Here is a 19,048-nt window from a genome sequence, read left to right as displayed (position 1 = left end):
ACGGAAATCCGACGCATAAGAGTCTATTTTTGGCCCACACTAAATTCTTGTTTTCTTGTAGTGCTCATTCTATTATTTTATAATAATTTCTAATTTTAAAACTCACAAATTACATTAAAGTTAAATAATATTTTGTTTCTTTGTTCTCATTGCTTCAAACTATTGCCACCCATACACCTTTCCACACAAAATTTTGTTTAGAGTTGATGCAATTAAAAAAAGCTCCTGAAGTGGTTCCACGGGTCATTGTGCTGCTTGTGTAATATATTATAATAATAATAAGAAGAAGAATGAATGTAAATAATAATAATTATAATTATAATATGATGATTTAATAGTTTTGGTAAAAATCCATTAACTTTGAACAATGTTATTTAAAGTAAAAAGGTATAATATATGAAGAATATCGAAAGTTGATTATCTCTTAATTTTTTTTTAAATAATCCTATGATTTATTTTTATTACGTTCATTTATATGATTATTTAAAATATTACAAAAATATTTTTATAATTTCAACATAATCTGAAACATCATTAATACTTATTATTTTGTTATCATCCTTTATTCAAAATATCACATAATATATATATATATATATATATATATATATATATATATTCTCCACTCATATTTACAAGGGGAGAGTTGTTCATAACTAATCTCTATTACCTTAAATACCTTTAGATTAAAGCACTCCCTAATCAAAGGAAAAGTTTGAATTTTTTTTTATCAGGAATAAAAAATATATATACACAACACCAAAGAAAAAGTTTGTAATAACAAATAAAACAGAAGAAGAAGCATAATTTATTTATATATTATGAACTAAGGTCACTTAGTTCAAACATTACATTATTTTATCTTACAACAACAAAGTGTATCGAGATTAATAGATAATTAGATTTAAACATACTAAGAAAAGATTCATTTAAAACCAACATTTCGAACTAAATATACCACCATGGATCGCTCTCTTTAGTGCACACCTCTTACTATGGCTCGGGGTTCTCGTAATACCTAACCTTGGGTTGGAACTCACACTGCTCCTTATAGGACACCAAGGACGATGCTTGCAGGTTCGGATCTCTGTTCTGTTTCACACCGGAGTCACTGTCGGAGACATTTCTTAAAATCGACAACATATTATTCCGTATTTCACGTTCCATCTTTTCCTCCATTTTTTCAAACACCCTATTCGAGTAATCCGTTGTTTGCTTCACCGGGCGCTCCATCTCCACGCGCAACCCTTTTCTGTCGTTTGTTATCTTCACTTTCACACTCACCGTTTCATCACCGCCGAAGAGGAAGGCGTGTGTAGTCTTCACCCTCTCCACTTGGTTCGCATCGCGTTTCTTCTTTTCTAGAGTGGAGAAACTTCCACAACCGGTCGTAGGACAGAAAAGACCCGTGATTTCTATGTCTGGCAGAGATGGCATACTATAATTCGTCCTAAACGATTCATATGAACCAGATGATAATGTACGCACGCTACACAAAACATCGTACCTGTTATTTCTCACGAAGCTCATTCTCGTTTGGGTACCAGTACTCTCACCGAATTGTTCCCTCACGTCGATATTTACTGAGTATACAACATCGTCTTTGCATTTTTCAATTATGTTGAAAACACAAAATCGCTTACCTACACAGAATGTGGTGCTCCTTTTCACACAGAACACGCCCTGTTCTTCACCGTCGGGGTATTTCCGCGTTATGAACTCTTTCACTTGCACAGGTGGACCGCCACAGTTAAGCTCAATCAAATACTTCTTCGGGTCTTCTATGGCTTTAAACATGGTAAATGTGTATTTATATATAGTATTCCTTTTTGTTGGATTCACGTGGTAACAGTTATATGATCCATTGCAGCGCTAGGGTTCATTTATAGGTGAAACTGCTGTATCTACAGATTTGGAGCGTTAGAAGAAAGCATGGAATATATGCTAAAGACCACCTTCCTTCAAGATAAGAAAGAGAACCAAAATGTTCCATTTATACAACAACCTGACATAAATATTTTGGTATTTTTTTATAATAATATATTGAAAACCTACATTTTACCCTATTACAACTTCCAATATTATTATTTTAATATTTTTCATATCTCCAAACCTATCCTTTTTATATACATTTATTTCTAAATTCATCATATCAAAAGTTGTATACAACTCCATAGGTTGTCAAAGTATCATTTTTCATTTTTTTTTTCTTCTATCCATAGTTGAAATTTCACTTTAATAATTTCACTTTAAGGATTTCAGCTGGTGGAGAGACTTGAAGGGGGTTTGGGGATGGAGGATTGGGGTAATTCATTTGAGAATTGTTGCGAGTGGAGAGTGGGAGACGGGAAGGATATTTTGTTTTGGAAAGATGTTTGGTGGGCAACGAAGATTTGAAAAGTAAATTCCCAAGATTGTTCTCTTTGTGTGGTAATTAGAAGGTAGTTTACAGTCTTATGGGGAGTGGGTTAATGATAGATGGGAGTGGAAGTTAATTTGGAGGAGAGGTCTGTTTGATCGGGAAATATGCCAGGAAGTCCAGCTGTTACAAGAAGTGCATGGAAAGACCCCTATCTTGAATTCTGCAGATAGTCGAGTTTGGAAGGCTGATAAGGATAGTGGTTTCTCGATAAAATCTGCCTATGCTCTTTTAAGAGGCCCTGTTGAGGGAAAAAGTGTGTTTGTCTTCCTCTGGAAGACTATTGCTTTGCCCTCAGCACAGATTATCGCTTGGAGGGTGTTGATTAATTCGATTGCCACAAAAACTAACTTGGAGAGGCGTGGGGTTTTGGTGGATACCAATCTATGTAATTTTTGCAGGATGGTTGTGGAGTCGACAAAACACATGTTTTTTTATTGCAGGATTGCTTAGTTAGTCTGGAATCAGTGCTATACATGGTTAGGGATTGCGTCGGTTGACCATGTTGTCCCAACAACTCACTTCTTGCATTTTAATTTGCTAAATGCTCCTGTCCAGGTTAATGTAGTTTGAAATTGTGTTTGGATTGCTGTAGTTAGTGAATTATGGAAGCACAGGAATAAACATATTTTCCAAGGAGGGGTGATCGATCCTTCGGAAGTATTCACTTTGGCACAATTAAAGGCTCGGTCTTGGGTAACTTCTAAAACTGTTTCTGCTAGTTTTACTTACTCTGAGTGGTGCATTGATCCTAGGGCTTGTATGTTTTCAATAAAGTGAGCTTTTATAAGAGTTTACTCCTTCGGTTGGGTTGTTTGTTGTTCTAAGCTTCTAGTGTTCTTTTTGCCCCTTGTTATGGTTGCAAAGAGATTGTATTAGGTTTGGTTTTGAGTTTGTACGGGTTAGATTTGAATTTGTACGAGTTAGTTTTGAAATTGTATGGGTTGTACGGGGTTTATATTGGTAGATTTGTTTGTCTCTTTCTATTTGTTGGTTTGGGAGACCAGTGAATTTGTCTCTTTATTTTTAGTGGTTCCTGTTATTCAATCCTTATTGCTGATAAAAAACAAATTTACTTTATATTTTAATACACTACAAGAAAATCATTAAATAGAAATCAATTTTAGAGACAAAAATAATTAGTTGCTATATTGACTAAATTAGAGATCATTTTAGAGACTAAAAAAATTTTTGGTTTCTAAATTAGTTTCTTGTTAAATAGTTTCTAAATTAGTATCTAATTAGCTACCAAAGTTTTACCTACCAATTATTTAGATTCCAAATTTGGTAGCAAAAACTTTGATAGTTAATTAGGTACCAATTAAAAACTATTTAACAATAATAGAAACTAATTTAGAAACAAAAAAAAATCTCTAAAATGGTCTCTAATTTAGTCAATATAGCAACTAATTATTTTTTGTCTCTAAAATTGGTTTCTATTTAATGATTTTCTTGTAGTGATACTTAATAAAGTGAAATTTCAATGGAAATTTTATTTTTGCACCAAATTCACCAAACATATTTGAAAAAAAGTATGTAAATAGGTAAGTCGTGATAGCTTATTCCTAAGTCTGATAACCTACAAAAGCTTATTGATTATAGACTCATCTCGTTCATAGGGTGTGTGTACAAATTTGTTTTGAAGATTTTGTCTATCAGGTTGAAAAAGACGATTAATAAAGTCATCGACGTTAGCCAATCTATTTTTCTTGAAGGGAAGGGGCTTTTGGATAGTGTTCTAGTGGCCAACGAAGTCTTAGAGTTGCATGTTTTTTTAAAAAAACAGTTAAAAAGTTGTTATATAAACAACAGGTTGAATTCAAAACAAACAAATTGTTTTTCAGAAAAACTATCAGCTCATCTTAACTGAAATAATTGTCTGAAACGAACTTTTTGGTGCCCTAACAGAATTTTGAAAAACTTTTCCGCAGTTCAAAAATAAATCTATTCTTTTACAAATAAACAAATTTATTTTTGTGCAATAACCTGATTTTTTGAGAAAACTTAAGAGTTTTTTGGGAAAACATTTAAAAACTCTTTGTGCTTGATCTTACCACCTTGATTTGGCATATAGGGTAGGTCATGAAGCAAAAGGCAACCTTAAACTCACTCTATCCTATATACAAGATCACCTAATTACACATTACAACCTTCAAAGCAAACTAGCTATTTTCTTCATTAAACACATACTAAGACATGGTACAGAAGAAGCTTCATCCATCTTCAACAGTTTTCTCTTTCTGTTTCTAAGGAGGCGAATCTATTTGACTGTGGATATTGGGTTAATGGTGTCTGGGTGTAGAATTTAATTTGGAGAAAGGTTTTTTTTTGCTTGGGGGAGGATCAGGTAAATCAGTTTTTCGATGAGATTTCTAGTAAAAGGCTCAGGTTGGAGACCATGGATAGATGGTTTGGAAGGATAGCGAGACAACAGTGTTTTCAGTCAAGTCTGCTTATGGTTTATTTAGGGAAGAGGGAGTTGAGGAAAATATGCGGATGTACAATTTCTTCTAGAAGATTAAGGCTCTTCCTTAAGCTCATGTCACAACTTTGAGGGTAATTGAAAAAAAGATTGCTTCTAAGGTAAATTTGGAAAGACGAGGGATTGGGGTCGAGAGCAACCTTTGCTGCTTGTGCAAGGAGTCAGAGAAGTCAACAAGTCATTTGTTCTTCAGATGCAGAGTCACTTGGCTAGTGTGGAATCTCTGTTATGATTGGTTAAGAGTGAGTTCGATTGATCCTCTTGTTCCTGGATCACATTTCGAGCAGCTCAAAATCCTTAATGCGTCTATTTCAGTTAATCTGATTGTGGGTAATGTTTAGATCGCATTAATTAGTGAGATTTGGAGATACATAAATAATTGTTCATTTAAAGGAGGAGTGGTTGATCATTCTGAAGTTTTTTCCCTAGCACAAGTTAAGGTTTGGTCTTGGATCTCTTCAAAGATACAGTTAGTGAGTTTCTCGTTCTCTGACTGGTGTATAGAACCCCTGGTATGTATGCAGTCAATTTAAAGTTACTATTAGGGCGGCGAGGTTGGTCCTTGATGTTACTGTTGTATTTAGTTGGTAGTGTGGAGGTAAACAGTAGGCGGATCTTTTGAGATTTTGTTTGAGTATGGGAAAAGGTGTTTTAGTATATCCTTCTTTTGTATGAGGGTTAGACCACCCCTTTAGTGGGTCTGTTTAATTTATTTGTTTCTTGCTGATAAAAAAAAAAGGTAAGTCATAATAACACGACTTCATTTCTTAAGAAGGCGTTATTCTTAAACACAGCTTCAATTTAGTACAAAAAATTTCCACAAAAGTCATAAGGCACAACTCGATTTGGTTCAATGAAAAAGATTGAAGATGTCGTGCTCATTGAGCATAACTTTGTTTAATGTTGATTAGTGTTCTTAAGTATTTTTAAAAGGTGAAATCGTCTGACTTCGGTGTAACACAAAAGTCGTGCATAGGGGTAACGACTTATGTGTCTTATTTTTACACTAAAGTCAGCATAACCCTAACAACTTCAGTTCAAATTAAATAAAGTTCAATCCCACCGTTTAGATCGTCCCTTCTATAATGTTGAACGAACAGATTAGACAATCTGGTATAAATAAGACGGTCTAGACGATCATCGTCTTCTATGCATTATTACATGGTCTTCGTCTTCTCCAGACTGTGTATAGTCTTGTATCTTTATGTTATAGTAATTTTAATCAAATGATACAATTCTTCTTTCATTATTTTGCCTTTTGTCTTCTCTTTCTTCCTATCAAGAGCCAGTAATGATTAATTTTTAAATTTTTCCATATCTTTGTATCTTCATCTTTCTAATAGTAGACACTCAAGAATAGAAAGTCTGGATTCACAATTTTTCAAAAATTTTTTTCTTCAAATATGTTTATAAAAACTAATTTGAGAGCAATTTCAATATAGGTTAGTAAAAAAAACAAATCAAAACTTAAACTGGTAATCTTCTCGTTTCAGATTTTTCACAACATTAAATATTTCTAGTTGTTCAAAAAAGATAGAGATGTATGCGCAAACATGATAAAAGATAAGTGCAAATGTTAATTTAATCAAATTTGTTTAAGAAAAAATAAACCTCAAAGATATCTGATAAATAGAAAAAAAAATTGTCGACAAAGAATTAAATCAATTGATGAATACTCCAACCCTTATACAAAACAGCCCTCACAACCTATGTATTCACCTACAAACCGTCATATGGGTAACTCAATTTGATTAACCAAACACTCTTCGTACTGAAAAACAGGGATGAATAGAGTGATTTCGTGATTTCAAATTTTAATGTTTTTTTTTTACAAAATCTCTTTGATTAAACGTGTATATAATATATATATATATTCAAAAGATTTCGCTCAACTTATTAGTCAAAAAAATTTACTCATTTAATTTGTTCATTAGACCGTCTATAATGAATATATGTTATATATATTCAGGCTATCTAATAGATTGTATATCAACTCACTTCAGCCGTAGATACAATGAGTAAACAACTTTCCATTCGAATTAGCTTTTGTAAACATATTCGAAAAAAAATAAATTGAAAAAAAGTTGAAGATACAAATATATGACAAAATCCAATATTAACCAATGACTCATGATATATCATAAAAGGAAATACAGAAGACAAAGAAAGAAATAATGAGTAATCAATATAGATTTCAAATTAGTTATTTTTAAAAATATTATAAAAATAATTAAATTGAAAACAGTGCATAATATTTATTTTAGTTAAGAATTTAGAATAAAAACGTGTAAATATTAATATTTTTCCGTTGATGAAAGAATAATATTATCCATCTATAGGTATGACAAAGAAATATATTGTATTCTATTATTTTATGTCAATCAATTCACGTTTCTTTTTAATTGGAAAACAAAAAAAAAATTGAATTTTCTTCCATTTAATTTTCCTAAATTAAAATATTGAAATTTCAAGTTGTCAACCACAAAAAAATAATAAACGCAATAAGAAGAAAAGAAATATAAGAATTATAATCCCACTATGATTATTCTATTCTATTAAGATAATAAAGCCTAGATGCTTTCTACCATGATATTGATTGATTATAATGTAGCATAAACTATCCTTTCTATCATTATACTATAATGATAATATAGGATCGATGCTTTTTTTTATTGGATATATACTATTTTCAATTTATAAAAGGAATATGGATTTCTATCTATATTAGTAAAGAAAATATTTGAAGTCAGTTTTGTCATTCAAATTAAAACCAATCCCTAAAACTCCACCATTCCATTTCAAGATAAGAAAGATAAAATAAAATTAATAACATTTCATTATTTTTAAATATTAGATTTAGGCTCTGGACAAAATAATGAGAGTTTGTATGTGTCAATTTGTGTATATTTTTTTCTATCGACAAGAAAAAATAAATAAATGTGATCCACTTGAAGTGTGGTCCAATCCTTATGCAGAACAAAGAAACAAACACTTCATTCTCCACATACATCAAACTTCGCATGAAAGCTCCAATACTAACACTAGCAAAACCAATTAAGTCCTACTTCGCCCAACTGCCAAAAAAGCTAACTTCCCTAAAAAACAAAACAAACACCAACATGTTACCCTAAAAACTTTTTTTAATCGAAAGCATACATACATGTGGTTCTAAACACCAATCGAAGAAGAAAAAACCACAGAAGGCAACTTTGAGGAAATTCAGGACCAAACATTTAATTGTGTCAATATGTGTATATAATTGTGTGTGCACGTCACATGTGATGTGCATGTGAATGTTGATGTGTGGGTCTTTGCTTACGAGTTTTTTTTTTTCTTTTTTTTATCAGCAAAAATGTGTACATGCTTGTATGTGTGTCTAGGTCTAGATTTGAGTGTGGGTGTTTGTGACTATTGTGTGTGTGAGTGTGGTTGTGGGTGTAGGTGAGGGTGTGCTTGTATTCATGTGTATGTGGGTGTATACATTTATATGTGTGGTTGCGATTGTGTGTAGGTGTGGGTATATACATTTATCTGTGTGTGGTTGCGATTGTGTGTAAGTGTGGGTGTGAGTGTGTATGTGGATATGTGTGGGTTTGTGTACATGTATGCATGTGTATTTATGTGTGTGGGTGTGGTGTAGGTGTAGGTGTGTGCACATGTGTATGTGTGTGTCTATGTGTGCATTTTTGTGTAAGTGTGGTTGTGATTGTGTGTTCCTATAGTTGTGGGTGTGGGTTCTTGTATATACATAGGGTGTTGATATGTTGACAGTAAAAACATACATTTCACATCTCAATAAATTAATATTTTATTTTTAATTTAAAAGATTATTATATTAATTTAAGTGTTTGTTAAATATATGTTTTTCACTATTTATGGTGTTAAAGAAATTTTTTTTATGTACATATATGTGAGCTTGCTTACATAAGTTATGTGAAAACGTCTACGTGTATATGTACGTGAGTGTGGATGCGAGTGTATGGGTGGGTACGTGAATGCGTTTATGTGTGCTTGTGTGTGGGTACGTGAATGCGTTTATGTGTGCTTGTGTGTATGTGCATCTGTGTGGAATTGATAATTTGTATGTTGTATACGTGTTTGTGCATGCATATAGGTGTACGGTATGTGTTTGTGCATGTATGAGTTTCTATATGTGTAGTGTTTGGTTGTGTGCCTTTGGTATTTCTTTCTATGTTTCTATTTGTGTGGGTTTGGGTGTGAGATGGGAATGTGAAGTGGTATGAGATATCGGCAAAAAAAAATAATTAATGTAGGTATTTCAGAGATACTTCAAGACCAAATTTGATTGACAGCTTCACTTTCTTTAATCAATCTAAATTGTGCGAAGTGTTTGTTTGGTTGATGGTGAACCGTCGACGTCAAACCCACCCACTCGTAGCATTTTGACCAGATCAACCAAGCTACCATACAAGTATAGAAAAGATGTGATGTTGTTTTCGTTTCCTCCTCACACATGCTACAAATACTATTCTCCAAAAATATCTCCGGTTTGCCAAATTTACTTTAGATGATATTTTATCCTCCAACACCCCTTTAAAATGTGTTGATGGTTGAGTTGGTGCGGGTGTAAAATGATTTCAAATTTTGTACAAATGGAAAACTGCATCTCAAGAATTAAAGGTGTGCATGTAAAGTTCTCAAATTTTGAACAAATGATAATAGGAAAACGTTTTGCTAGCACTGCAGATAGTAAATAACAACATTCAACAACCCTTTATAATAATATTTTAATATTTTAAATTAAAAATTAAAATGAAAATAGTTAAAATATTAATTTGTTTATTTGTTAAGCGTATGTATTTACTGTATGCCGTGTGAAGTATTCAATAATATGTATTGGAAAAGTGCATCTTAAGAATTAAAGGTGAAAATAACAGTCCATTTCAATTAACATTCTCTAGGGTTAGTCAAAACAAACCTTATCCAAAGCATAGCGGAAGATAGACGCTACCTTCCATGTAAGACAGTGACATGTTTTATTCCTTCACCAAAGCACCAATATTCACCATTGTCATAAATTTCTGAGTGCAGAAGAGAGACACAAAGGTTCCATTCCATTCCATTCCTCCATGGGAAACACTCAAAGTAGCAACTACTCTGAGCAGTATCCTCTGGGCAATTCACCTCTGATTTTCCTTCGCAAGACCAAGTTCGGGAGAGGCCCTGAGGCTCTCCACACTTGGACTGCTCACTACAACTCCTTCAGAAGCACCTGTGAACTCGAGTTGACCAAAACCAACGCCGATTACAACCAGGATCAAGAGTTAACCATCTCAATCCACGACCACGCATCAACCCACCCAAACGACTACTTTAAATTTACGTTAGACGTGACTGTTAAACAAGGTCTTCTCTTGGGAGATGCTAAAGTTACCGGAACTGCAAGCGTGCTGCGTCTTCCGGTCTGCAAAACTCCTATGGCGCAAGGTGGGGTCCTCAAGGCCTCCTCCTACTTATACGGAACTCACACGGACCGAAAGGGTCTTGTGGTGTTGTCAAGAGCAAGAACACACGATGATGATAAAGTGCTTCCTTACATGATAACTGTAAAACACTATTTTTTCTCTGCAGATTATTCTCACGGTGTCTCTCTTGTGGCCACGATTTGCAGTACTAGCGATGATGGAGGCTTCAGCGTTGAGATTGAGAAGCCTTCAAAGCATTCGAAAGGTGAGTTGTTGAAGATGTTTGATGATGTCAAAGCAAATGGGTGGTGGCCTCATCCCACCACTTCTGATTGGCCAATCCAGCTTCCAAACCAGAACAACAATATTCCTGCAATTCCTTCTTATAATAACAACAGAAGCATCAACAACGGTGGATCTTTTAATGGCAATGGTAACGGTTGTTATACAGTTAATCAGCATTTTTACGGTCAAGGATATCAAAGAATTGCGTTCAGAGATTTCTAGAGTAATAAGGTGATCACGTTTTCTTAGGAAAGGTTTATCATCAACAACTACATGTTCTCTGTATGATGTACCCTTCGATTCTGATTGTTTAACTTTGCTAAACCTTTTTCTTAGAATGTTTGCTTTAACCATCTCTTTAGTTAGTAAATAAATATATTACATGTTAGTTTTTTTTATTAGTAAATAATAAATAAAAATAAAATGAAATAATTCAACGATGTCTCAATCCTTATACAAGAATACTCAAATCAAATTACATAGCAATCAATCAACTGGGTTCCAATAAACTCTAAAAAATCAACTGGGTTCCAATAGACTCTAAAAAGACAACAACCAGAGTGTCATAAACATTACTAAACATATATAGTCATGACTACATCCGTACACAAATATAACATCATTACAAAAGACCCTAACACCTTTCAGTCAAAATAATAAAAAAAAAAAAAACTCTCACAAAAGAAGACAAGATGGAAAATCATCTTACAACCTTCTCCAACTTGTAAAGGGTCTTTACCAATAAGCTTAAGCGAGTCAAACCAACCGAGATCAGAAGTACAAAACAGACCTGTGAGATACTATGAAAATAAAAAAGTCTGAATCACAATAAAACTTCTAAATAAATCATTAAAAAGAAAACCACGAACATTACTCTTTATCACAACCCAATACCAAGTTTTCCTTTGTACCATAGTAACCAAATCAACTCGCTTATTCCTAAAAATAAACATATTCCTATGTTTACAAATTTTGCCTATAATTGCTACCGAGATCCCCCAACATCTAATAGCAGCATCCTTCAAACTTATAAGGATGGCAATACGGGACGGGTCATGCGGGTCGGCCCGCAAAGCGCGGGACGAGCTCAACCCATTTAGGCTCGCCCTCAAAACCCGTAGCCCGTGCGATGACCCGCATAAATAAAAAATTATTATTATTTTATTTTTCTGAAAAAAAAAATCATACATCACTCATTCATCATTATAGTGCAACTTTTATTTTATTTATTTTATTTTATTTTAAAAAAATTAAATTTAATGTACTAAAAAATGAAATATTTTATTTTAATCATCTAAAGGAGTTAGTATTAAGAGTGATAGTTATTACGAAAGAGTGGACTTTAAGCCTAACTCAACCCCATAAAACCGGCTCATAAGGTTGAGGTTTGCACCCACTTATATATAATGAAAGACTCTAATCTCTAGTCGATGTGGGATCTCCAACACACCCCCTCACGCCGAGACTGTCAACTCGTGCGTGGGACTATATATTATGGGTGGTCCGATAGCGGTCCGATAGCGGGTGGCACGATAGGCCCAACAAATACTCGCTAGGATAGGCTTGAAATGGCTCTGATACCATATTACGAAAGAGTGGACTTTAAGCCTAACTCAACCCTATAAAACCGGCTCATAAGGTTGAGGTTTGCACCCACTTATATATAATGAAAGACTCTAATCTCTAGTCGATGTAGGATCTCCAACAATAGTGGATCTAGTTTTAAGTAAAGTCTTATATTTGAAATTTGTTAATAAAAAAATAATATAAACAAGAGATTTCAATAAGATTCTCTTTAAAAAATTAGACATCTTCATTAAAATATTTTGTAATTAAATTTTGATAAGATACTCATACATTTATACACATATAAAGGAAAAATATATGCAAACAAAACTTTAATTATTTTTAATCAAGCATTCTAACCTCATATTTGAATTCATATTTTTATCTTAATTGATTGAATTGAAACATGGATAAAATTTTATTTTTCTAGCAGGAGAAATATTTTTTTCTTATAGTTAATGAATTTTAATTTTTTTTTCAAATATTTTTCTTATGCAAGCTGACCCGCAGTCCTGTGGACTACCTCTTATGTGGGGTGAGCCAATGCCAAACGTGGGGCGGGTCAGTCCGCATAGTCACCCCTAGACTTAAACAACTTAAAATGCATTTATGTGTCATAATGAGAGACCAAAAACCCCAACCACTCGAGACAGAGCTCCCAAATTCTTCAGGAAACCCTATACTCAAAGAAGAGATAATTTATCGTCTCCTCTCTCACATCGCACAGGGGGCAGCGGTCACATAACAGAGTGATGCCACATCTTAGTAGATTGTCCTTAGTGACGATTGTATTAGTCAACACCCTCCATGTTGTAATTTGTGTCTAAGGTAAAGTCTTTAACTTTCAAAAGTCTGCAAAAAGGTCTCAATACACGGCAAACTCCTTCCCCTTTTAGATAATTATACTTTACCTTCACAAAAAACATTTTAAACTCTACATCCCTCCAAATTCACTTATCAATCGTACATTCACCCTCTACCAATAACAACCTCTTGTTATCCAACAAAAACAGCTCAGTCTGACAAGATTTCCACACAAAGAGAACCATTCTCCACCCCAGCTTCCATGACCAACTATTGTTATTTCATTCACTAACTTGTGACAAACGACCAATATCTAGAGAGACTGAAAATAGCCTAGGAAATTTTTGCATTAAAGATTCATTATCCACCCACCTATCCTCCCATAACCTAATTTCTTTTTCATCCACTACTTTCCACCTTCCTTTGTCTTCAAAAACGTTACCTCATTCCTCCAAATTCCGTACTTTCCTAAAGTCCCTCCACCACAAAGATTTCTTGTTATTCCTAACCTAGGACCTTAAGTTCCTCCACCCACCATACTTAGAATCTAAGATATCCTTCCATAAGCCACTCTTTTTAGGCATAAGTCTCCAAATCCATTTTTCCAAAAGAATATAGTTAAACCTTCTTATATTTATAACCTATAAATCTCCTTTTTCTTTCAACTCACGGACCTTATCCCACGCCACCCGGATAATTTTTCTACTATCTAAGTCCCAACCCCACAAAAAGTTCTTTTGTATTCTTTTTACTTCCTTTACCACAGTAGCCAACATACAAAAGAAGAAAATATAAAATAGCGATAAGGAGGTAAGAACAAATTTGATGAGACATAATCTGTCAACCAAAGAGAGAAATTTACCTTTCCAAGCGTCCAATCTACTCCATAATTTATTAAACACTCCTTCTCAAAAAACACACCTCTTATGGTTTCCTTCTACCATCACCTTCAGATAAGTAAAAGGTGCCTTAATAATTTCACAATTAAGAATAAAAGCATAAAACACAATCTAATTGACGCTCACACCCACACCACCAACCTTACTCTTAGAGAAGTTAACTTTAAGGTCAGAGGCGAGTTCAAAACACTTCGAATTATTTTTAAGGTCATAACACTTTGAGTTGTGGCTTTACAAAAAAGAGAGTGTCATCTGCATATTACAACATACTCACATCCACCTGTCTTTCCTCGACCTTAATGCTCTCCACTATAACTTCTTCCTTTTCATCTCTCTTACCACCTCTGCTAGCCCCTCAGCCACAATGAGAAAGAGAAAGGGTGCTAACGAGTCCCTTTGCCTTAGACCTTTTTTTGGTTTGAATTAATAGTTGGACTTCCATTTACAAACACCAATATCGAAGAAGTTTCTAAGTAATTCTTTATCCATTCAATCCACTTTCCACAAAATCCTAGAAATCCTAGTTTTCTTAACATGTAATAAATAAAATTCCAACTTCAATAATCATATGTCTTTTCATAATCTACCAAAAACATAAATGAAACATAAAAATGACCTTCTGAGTATCTAAATCCAAATAATATAACAACAGTTTCTGAATTTCGACATCCATAAACAAACATGAAATCAAGGACAATGTTAAATTTTAAATTTTATTTTATGTTAGGTGTATATCTTAAATGATACTGAAAATTGACTTTTCCAAATAAATGGACCCACTCCTACTAGACACACCCCCTCTCCATCGTATAAAATTGGGTCCAAACTCACCTAGCGGAACCAATTGAACCTTTTAATAGTGTTAGGATTTCCAGCTGTCCACCTAATTCTTTATTTTCCTCATTAATACGCCTAGGGTTTTGTAGCCTTCAAAACCCACTCTTCCATCCACATCTACACTGCACGTTTTCTCTCCGACAGCCACGTGTGGCCTCTCACAGCCACGTGTGGCCTTCCACAGCCACGTGTGGCCTCCCACAGCCACGTGTGGCCTCAACACCAAAAGTACACTGCGGAATTCTGTTATCACTGAATTATCAAAAACCTACCAAACCTGAAATTTCAGAATAGACAAATTTGATATCAATTACAAAACTAGAAAAATCGCTTTTGGCAAGCAAGACTTCCTATCAAATAAGTTGGGTTCCATGAATATGATTTTTCTTTTTTATTTTTTCACTAACATCCACAATTTTATTTCATATATCTTTTATTATTTTATTGAGTTCATGAATCGTATATGGTAAACATTTTTTTTTTGCTGCTTATACAGATTTTATTTATTTATTTCGAGAGCTCTCCAAAAGTAGATTTTAAATTTAATTCTTGACATATGCTTTAGAGATTCAATTATTTGATAATCATGTGCCAGTCTTTTTGATAAATTAACTTTCTTTATTCGCATTATTATACCTCTTTCTACACTTTCAAACATAAAAAAAAAAAACGGTGTAACTCTAAAGTAGGGTTTTTTTTCATGTTTTACTGTACAGTGAAGGTATTTATTGAAGGTGATCAAAAGTACAGAGGAAAAATATATTTGAGTTATTGAAATTAGTGAATAACGTAATATATAAAAATTATTAAATAGAAATTTATTTTAAAAATTAAAATAATTAATTATTATAATAATAAATTAAAAATCATTTTAAATACTAAAAAAATTATTAATTTTTAAATTTATTTTTATTTTTAATAAATAGTTTTAACTAAATTAATATCCAGATTTTAACTATCAAATTTATAATCTAAAAATTAATTTAAAAATCAATAATTTTTTTAGTCTTTTAAAATAGTTTTTAATTTAATAACTATAACAACTAATTATTTTTATTTTTAAAAATTAATTTAAAAAGTAATTTTTTTTCTTTAAAATAATTTCTAATTTAAAAATTATAACTAAAATTAATTTTTATTTAAAATGTTTTTCTTGCAATACTAATTAACCCTATCCTGTTTCCTGTTCACTTATACGGTGTTCACTTATACGGATCAAAAAGTCAAATTGTGAATCTTGAAAATTAATCAAATGTAATGGAAACCATATATATCCACTAAATATTCTTCCTAGAAAGAAAAATCTCTTTTATATTTAAAGGTTTTAGATGATTGTTTATTAAGGAGATAAACAGATTTACAGAAGCAAGAAAAGAAAAGAAAAAACTTAAAATCCTTTGACAAGACAACTAAAATTGAAAAGGAAAGGTCTTAAAGATGTATGATAGTGAGATTGAAAAGCATAAAAAGGTAGGTAGTGAAGTGGAAGAAGAGAGGCATTTAGAAAATCCCAGTGAGAAGATTTGCAGCAGTGGAGATAGCAGCTCCTGTGATAGCACATTGCACAATCTGTTCATGGTTCGAATCATCCAATGTAAGTGCAAGGGTCGCCCCTGTGATTGCTCCCGCAACTGCGCTGTTTTTCTGCATCAAATATAATCAAATTATAGAGAATGGATCAAGAACATAAACATGAAACCAAGAGAGAAAAAAAGTGCTACCCAGTCATGAGCTCCACGAGCTTCCTTCAACCCATATGTCAGACCTGAATACAATCCTGCAGCCACTCCTGCGTTTCAAAGAATCTTTTAAGCTCCACTACGTAAATAGGGAAAGAAATCGTGCAACACTTGACAAATTGACAAATTCAAATTTGAGATATTATAAAACATAACCTAACTCTACCTCATAAAACATAAAACATTACCTCATAAAACATAAAACATAAAACTGTCATGTCCTAACTTAACCTCGTAGATTTGCCTCATTTATTTGCCTCATTTATATGCCTCATTTATAGAAAACCTCATAGAGTTGCACTCATTTATGAAGATTTGCCCTCATTTATAGAAAACCTCATAGATTTGCACTCATTTATATGAAAATGAAATGTCTCAGATAAATGTCTCAATTAACCAAATAAGCCCATATGGGTATTCCAGATAAACTCTCTTAATATATGGAATCTCCAAACAGAAGAAAATAGAATAGGCAAAACAAGAGGAAAATAGAAAATATTGAAACTCAATTTGTCATTTGTACCTTTGGCAAATCGAAGTTATTAGACAGCTTAAAGCAATCACTGATTCTAGAAAATTCACATTTTAATATAACATAAGCAAATGCTGTCCTGATTAGGTAGAGGGAAATTTGAAATACCCCATTGTAAGGACTCTTTGCCCGTGCTCTTCACCTGAGGATTAGACAGATAAAACAACAAAATTAACAGAAAAAAAAAATATATTATACAGATGATCACTCTCAGATTTACAATTCATGTTCACTTGAGGTAAACATTATAATTAAAAACTCACCATGGCCTCCAGAGATTTGTTACTGGTCTCTCCTAAATGCACAAACAGAAAAGAACAAAACATCAATACTAAGACAAATCAGAGCTTTCCACCCCACAGATGTTCAGTACAAGAATGGTAAGAGAGGGAAATAAAGAATTGAACAGAATTTCTTCTCTTTTATTCTTCTTTATTGGGTGTCAATATATATTTGTAACTCCAATAATTCTTTGAAATATCCATATTCCGGTGGACTCACACTTCACTTGAGAAAGAAAAATAAAGAGTAAAAATGAAAGCAATGGTTATTAAAACTCCATGATGACGAATCTGGCATGATGTACCTCTAAGACCTGGCAACTGATTTTTCTTTGTGCTTGAAACTTCTGCAGGCAAACCAGTGCTATTTGCCCCGTTACCTGCGAATATGCATATCATGTTTTTGTTTAGAAATCGGACAACATTTGCAAGAAAAGAAGAAGGAGGAAGTAAATGAAAAATAATATAGAAAGAGAGAGAAAGTGGAAGAGTGTTTGTGGACCTTCAACAGCTGTGAAATAAGCCTCGCGGGAGACAGCTTGAAGGGCTCCTATCTGAAAGAAAAAAAGCATGCATGCGTTGATGGAAAAGGAAGAAAGAGAAAGAAAAGGGTATTGTGAGAGAGAAGAGGTTAAAGATAGATACTCCAGAAGCTTTGACGAAGCTCTCGAGGATGCGGTTGAGAAGAGGGTGTCCAAGATCGAAGAGTCCTTTCTTGTCGAAGTTGCAGAGTTCATCAAGAAGAGACCGAGTCTCCAAGTTAGAACTGGTGTTCAGATTCATCTTCTTATCTTAGCTATGATTGATTCAGTTCACAAGTGGGAAGGGAGAAACTCAGTGTTGGTAGTAATAGCAGCAATGACGTGAATCAAAGAATACTGTGTAGAAGAGTGGGGAAGGTTAGAGGACACGTGGCACGTGACACGTGGCTTGTGAGGCTACGAGAACGCGAAGACGGTGCCAACTGTTAATGCCTACGACCAGCTCCTCTTCTGCACATTTTACAAATTCAACTCCCTATATTCTTTATTTATTATAAATAATTAAAAATAATTCATATTTTTTAAATTTTAACTTTTTCATTATGTATTATTGCATTGTATTACGTATATACAATATCTTTTTAATTTACAAAACAAATACACTTCAACCTATTTTAAAATTCCTTCAATAAATAGATAAACTATTCATATATTAAATAAATAGTTTAAACAAGATACATTAATTGTGCGTTTAGTTTATAGAGATAATTTTCCACGTTTTTTATGTCATGTTGAAAATTAATAGTTATAAGTTTGATACCTCAAACATGAATACTAACCTTAAATGTAAATTATTTTAGAATGAAGTTAGTAACACTTCCGCTGAGAATTCTTTTTGTTTGTCTGATTCCCTAGTGTTATTCTTATCCATTAGAATTTTAAGGGAATTTGAGCCTGCTAAATACAAATAATGTAAGTAGTTTAGAATATATTCTAATAATTTAAATTCATTTTTCCACTATAATTCTATTGTATTCACAATTTTTAAAAAAAGGTTCAGTATCCAATGTTATAACCTTCAGCTTGCATTTATCTAAACTAGATAATACGATATGCCCAATTTGATAAATTAAAAATTAGAAGCATCACTCTACACGTCTATTATATTACATGATCTATCACTAGTTAAAATTTATTAAAAACTATAAATATTAAGAGTATAATTCACCAAAGATTTTTCACTATAATAAATAATAAATTTCAGTAAAGAAAGTATTAAAAAATTGTGTTGGTAGA

At 32.9% G+C, this 19,048-nt stretch overlaps 2 protein-coding genes across 2 annotated transcripts; one reads left to right on the top strand and one right to left on the bottom strand.

Moving 5' to 3' along the window:
• Positions 1 to 9,916: 9,916 nt before the first annotated feature.
• Positions 9,917 to 10,966, top strand: LOC137823164 (uncharacterized). The gene is made up of 2 exons (XM_068628316.2): positions 9,917 to 10,349; positions 10,494 to 10,966. The coding sequence occupies exons 1-2, from the start codon at positions 9,992 to 9,994 to the stop codon at positions 10,832 to 10,834; spliced, it is 699 nt and encodes a 232-aa protein (XP_068484417.1). The 5' UTR covers positions 9,917 to 9,991; the 3' UTR covers positions 10,835 to 10,966.
• Positions 10,967 to 15,989: 5,023 nt separating this feature from the next.
• On the bottom strand, positions 15,990 to 18,262 carry ATOEP16-2 (Mitochondrial import inner membrane translocase subunit Tim17/Tim22/Tim23 family protein). The gene is made up of 7 exons (XM_068628315.2): positions 17,916 to 18,262; positions 17,773 to 17,824; positions 17,576 to 17,650; positions 17,253 to 17,284; positions 17,098 to 17,131; positions 16,440 to 16,507; positions 15,990 to 16,362 (listed from the first exon to the last, which is right to left on the bottom strand). The coding sequence occupies exons 1-7, from the start codon at positions 18,051 to 18,053 to the stop codon at positions 16,219 to 16,221; spliced, it is 543 nt and encodes a 180-aa protein (XP_068484416.1). The 5' UTR covers positions 18,054 to 18,262; the 3' UTR covers positions 15,990 to 16,218.
• Positions 18,263 to 19,048: the final 786 nt, after the last annotated feature.

Source organism: Phaseolus vulgaris, chromosome 9, assembly GCF_051622355.1.
Source record: "Phaseolus vulgaris cultivar YP4 chromosome 9, ASM5162235v1, whole genome shotgun sequence".
Taxonomy (NCBI): Eukaryota; Viridiplantae; Streptophyta; class Magnoliopsida; order Fabales; family Fabaceae; genus Phaseolus; species Phaseolus vulgaris.
Note: the sequence above shows the minus strand (reverse complement) of the source record. Positions and strands in the feature narration are given on the sequence as shown.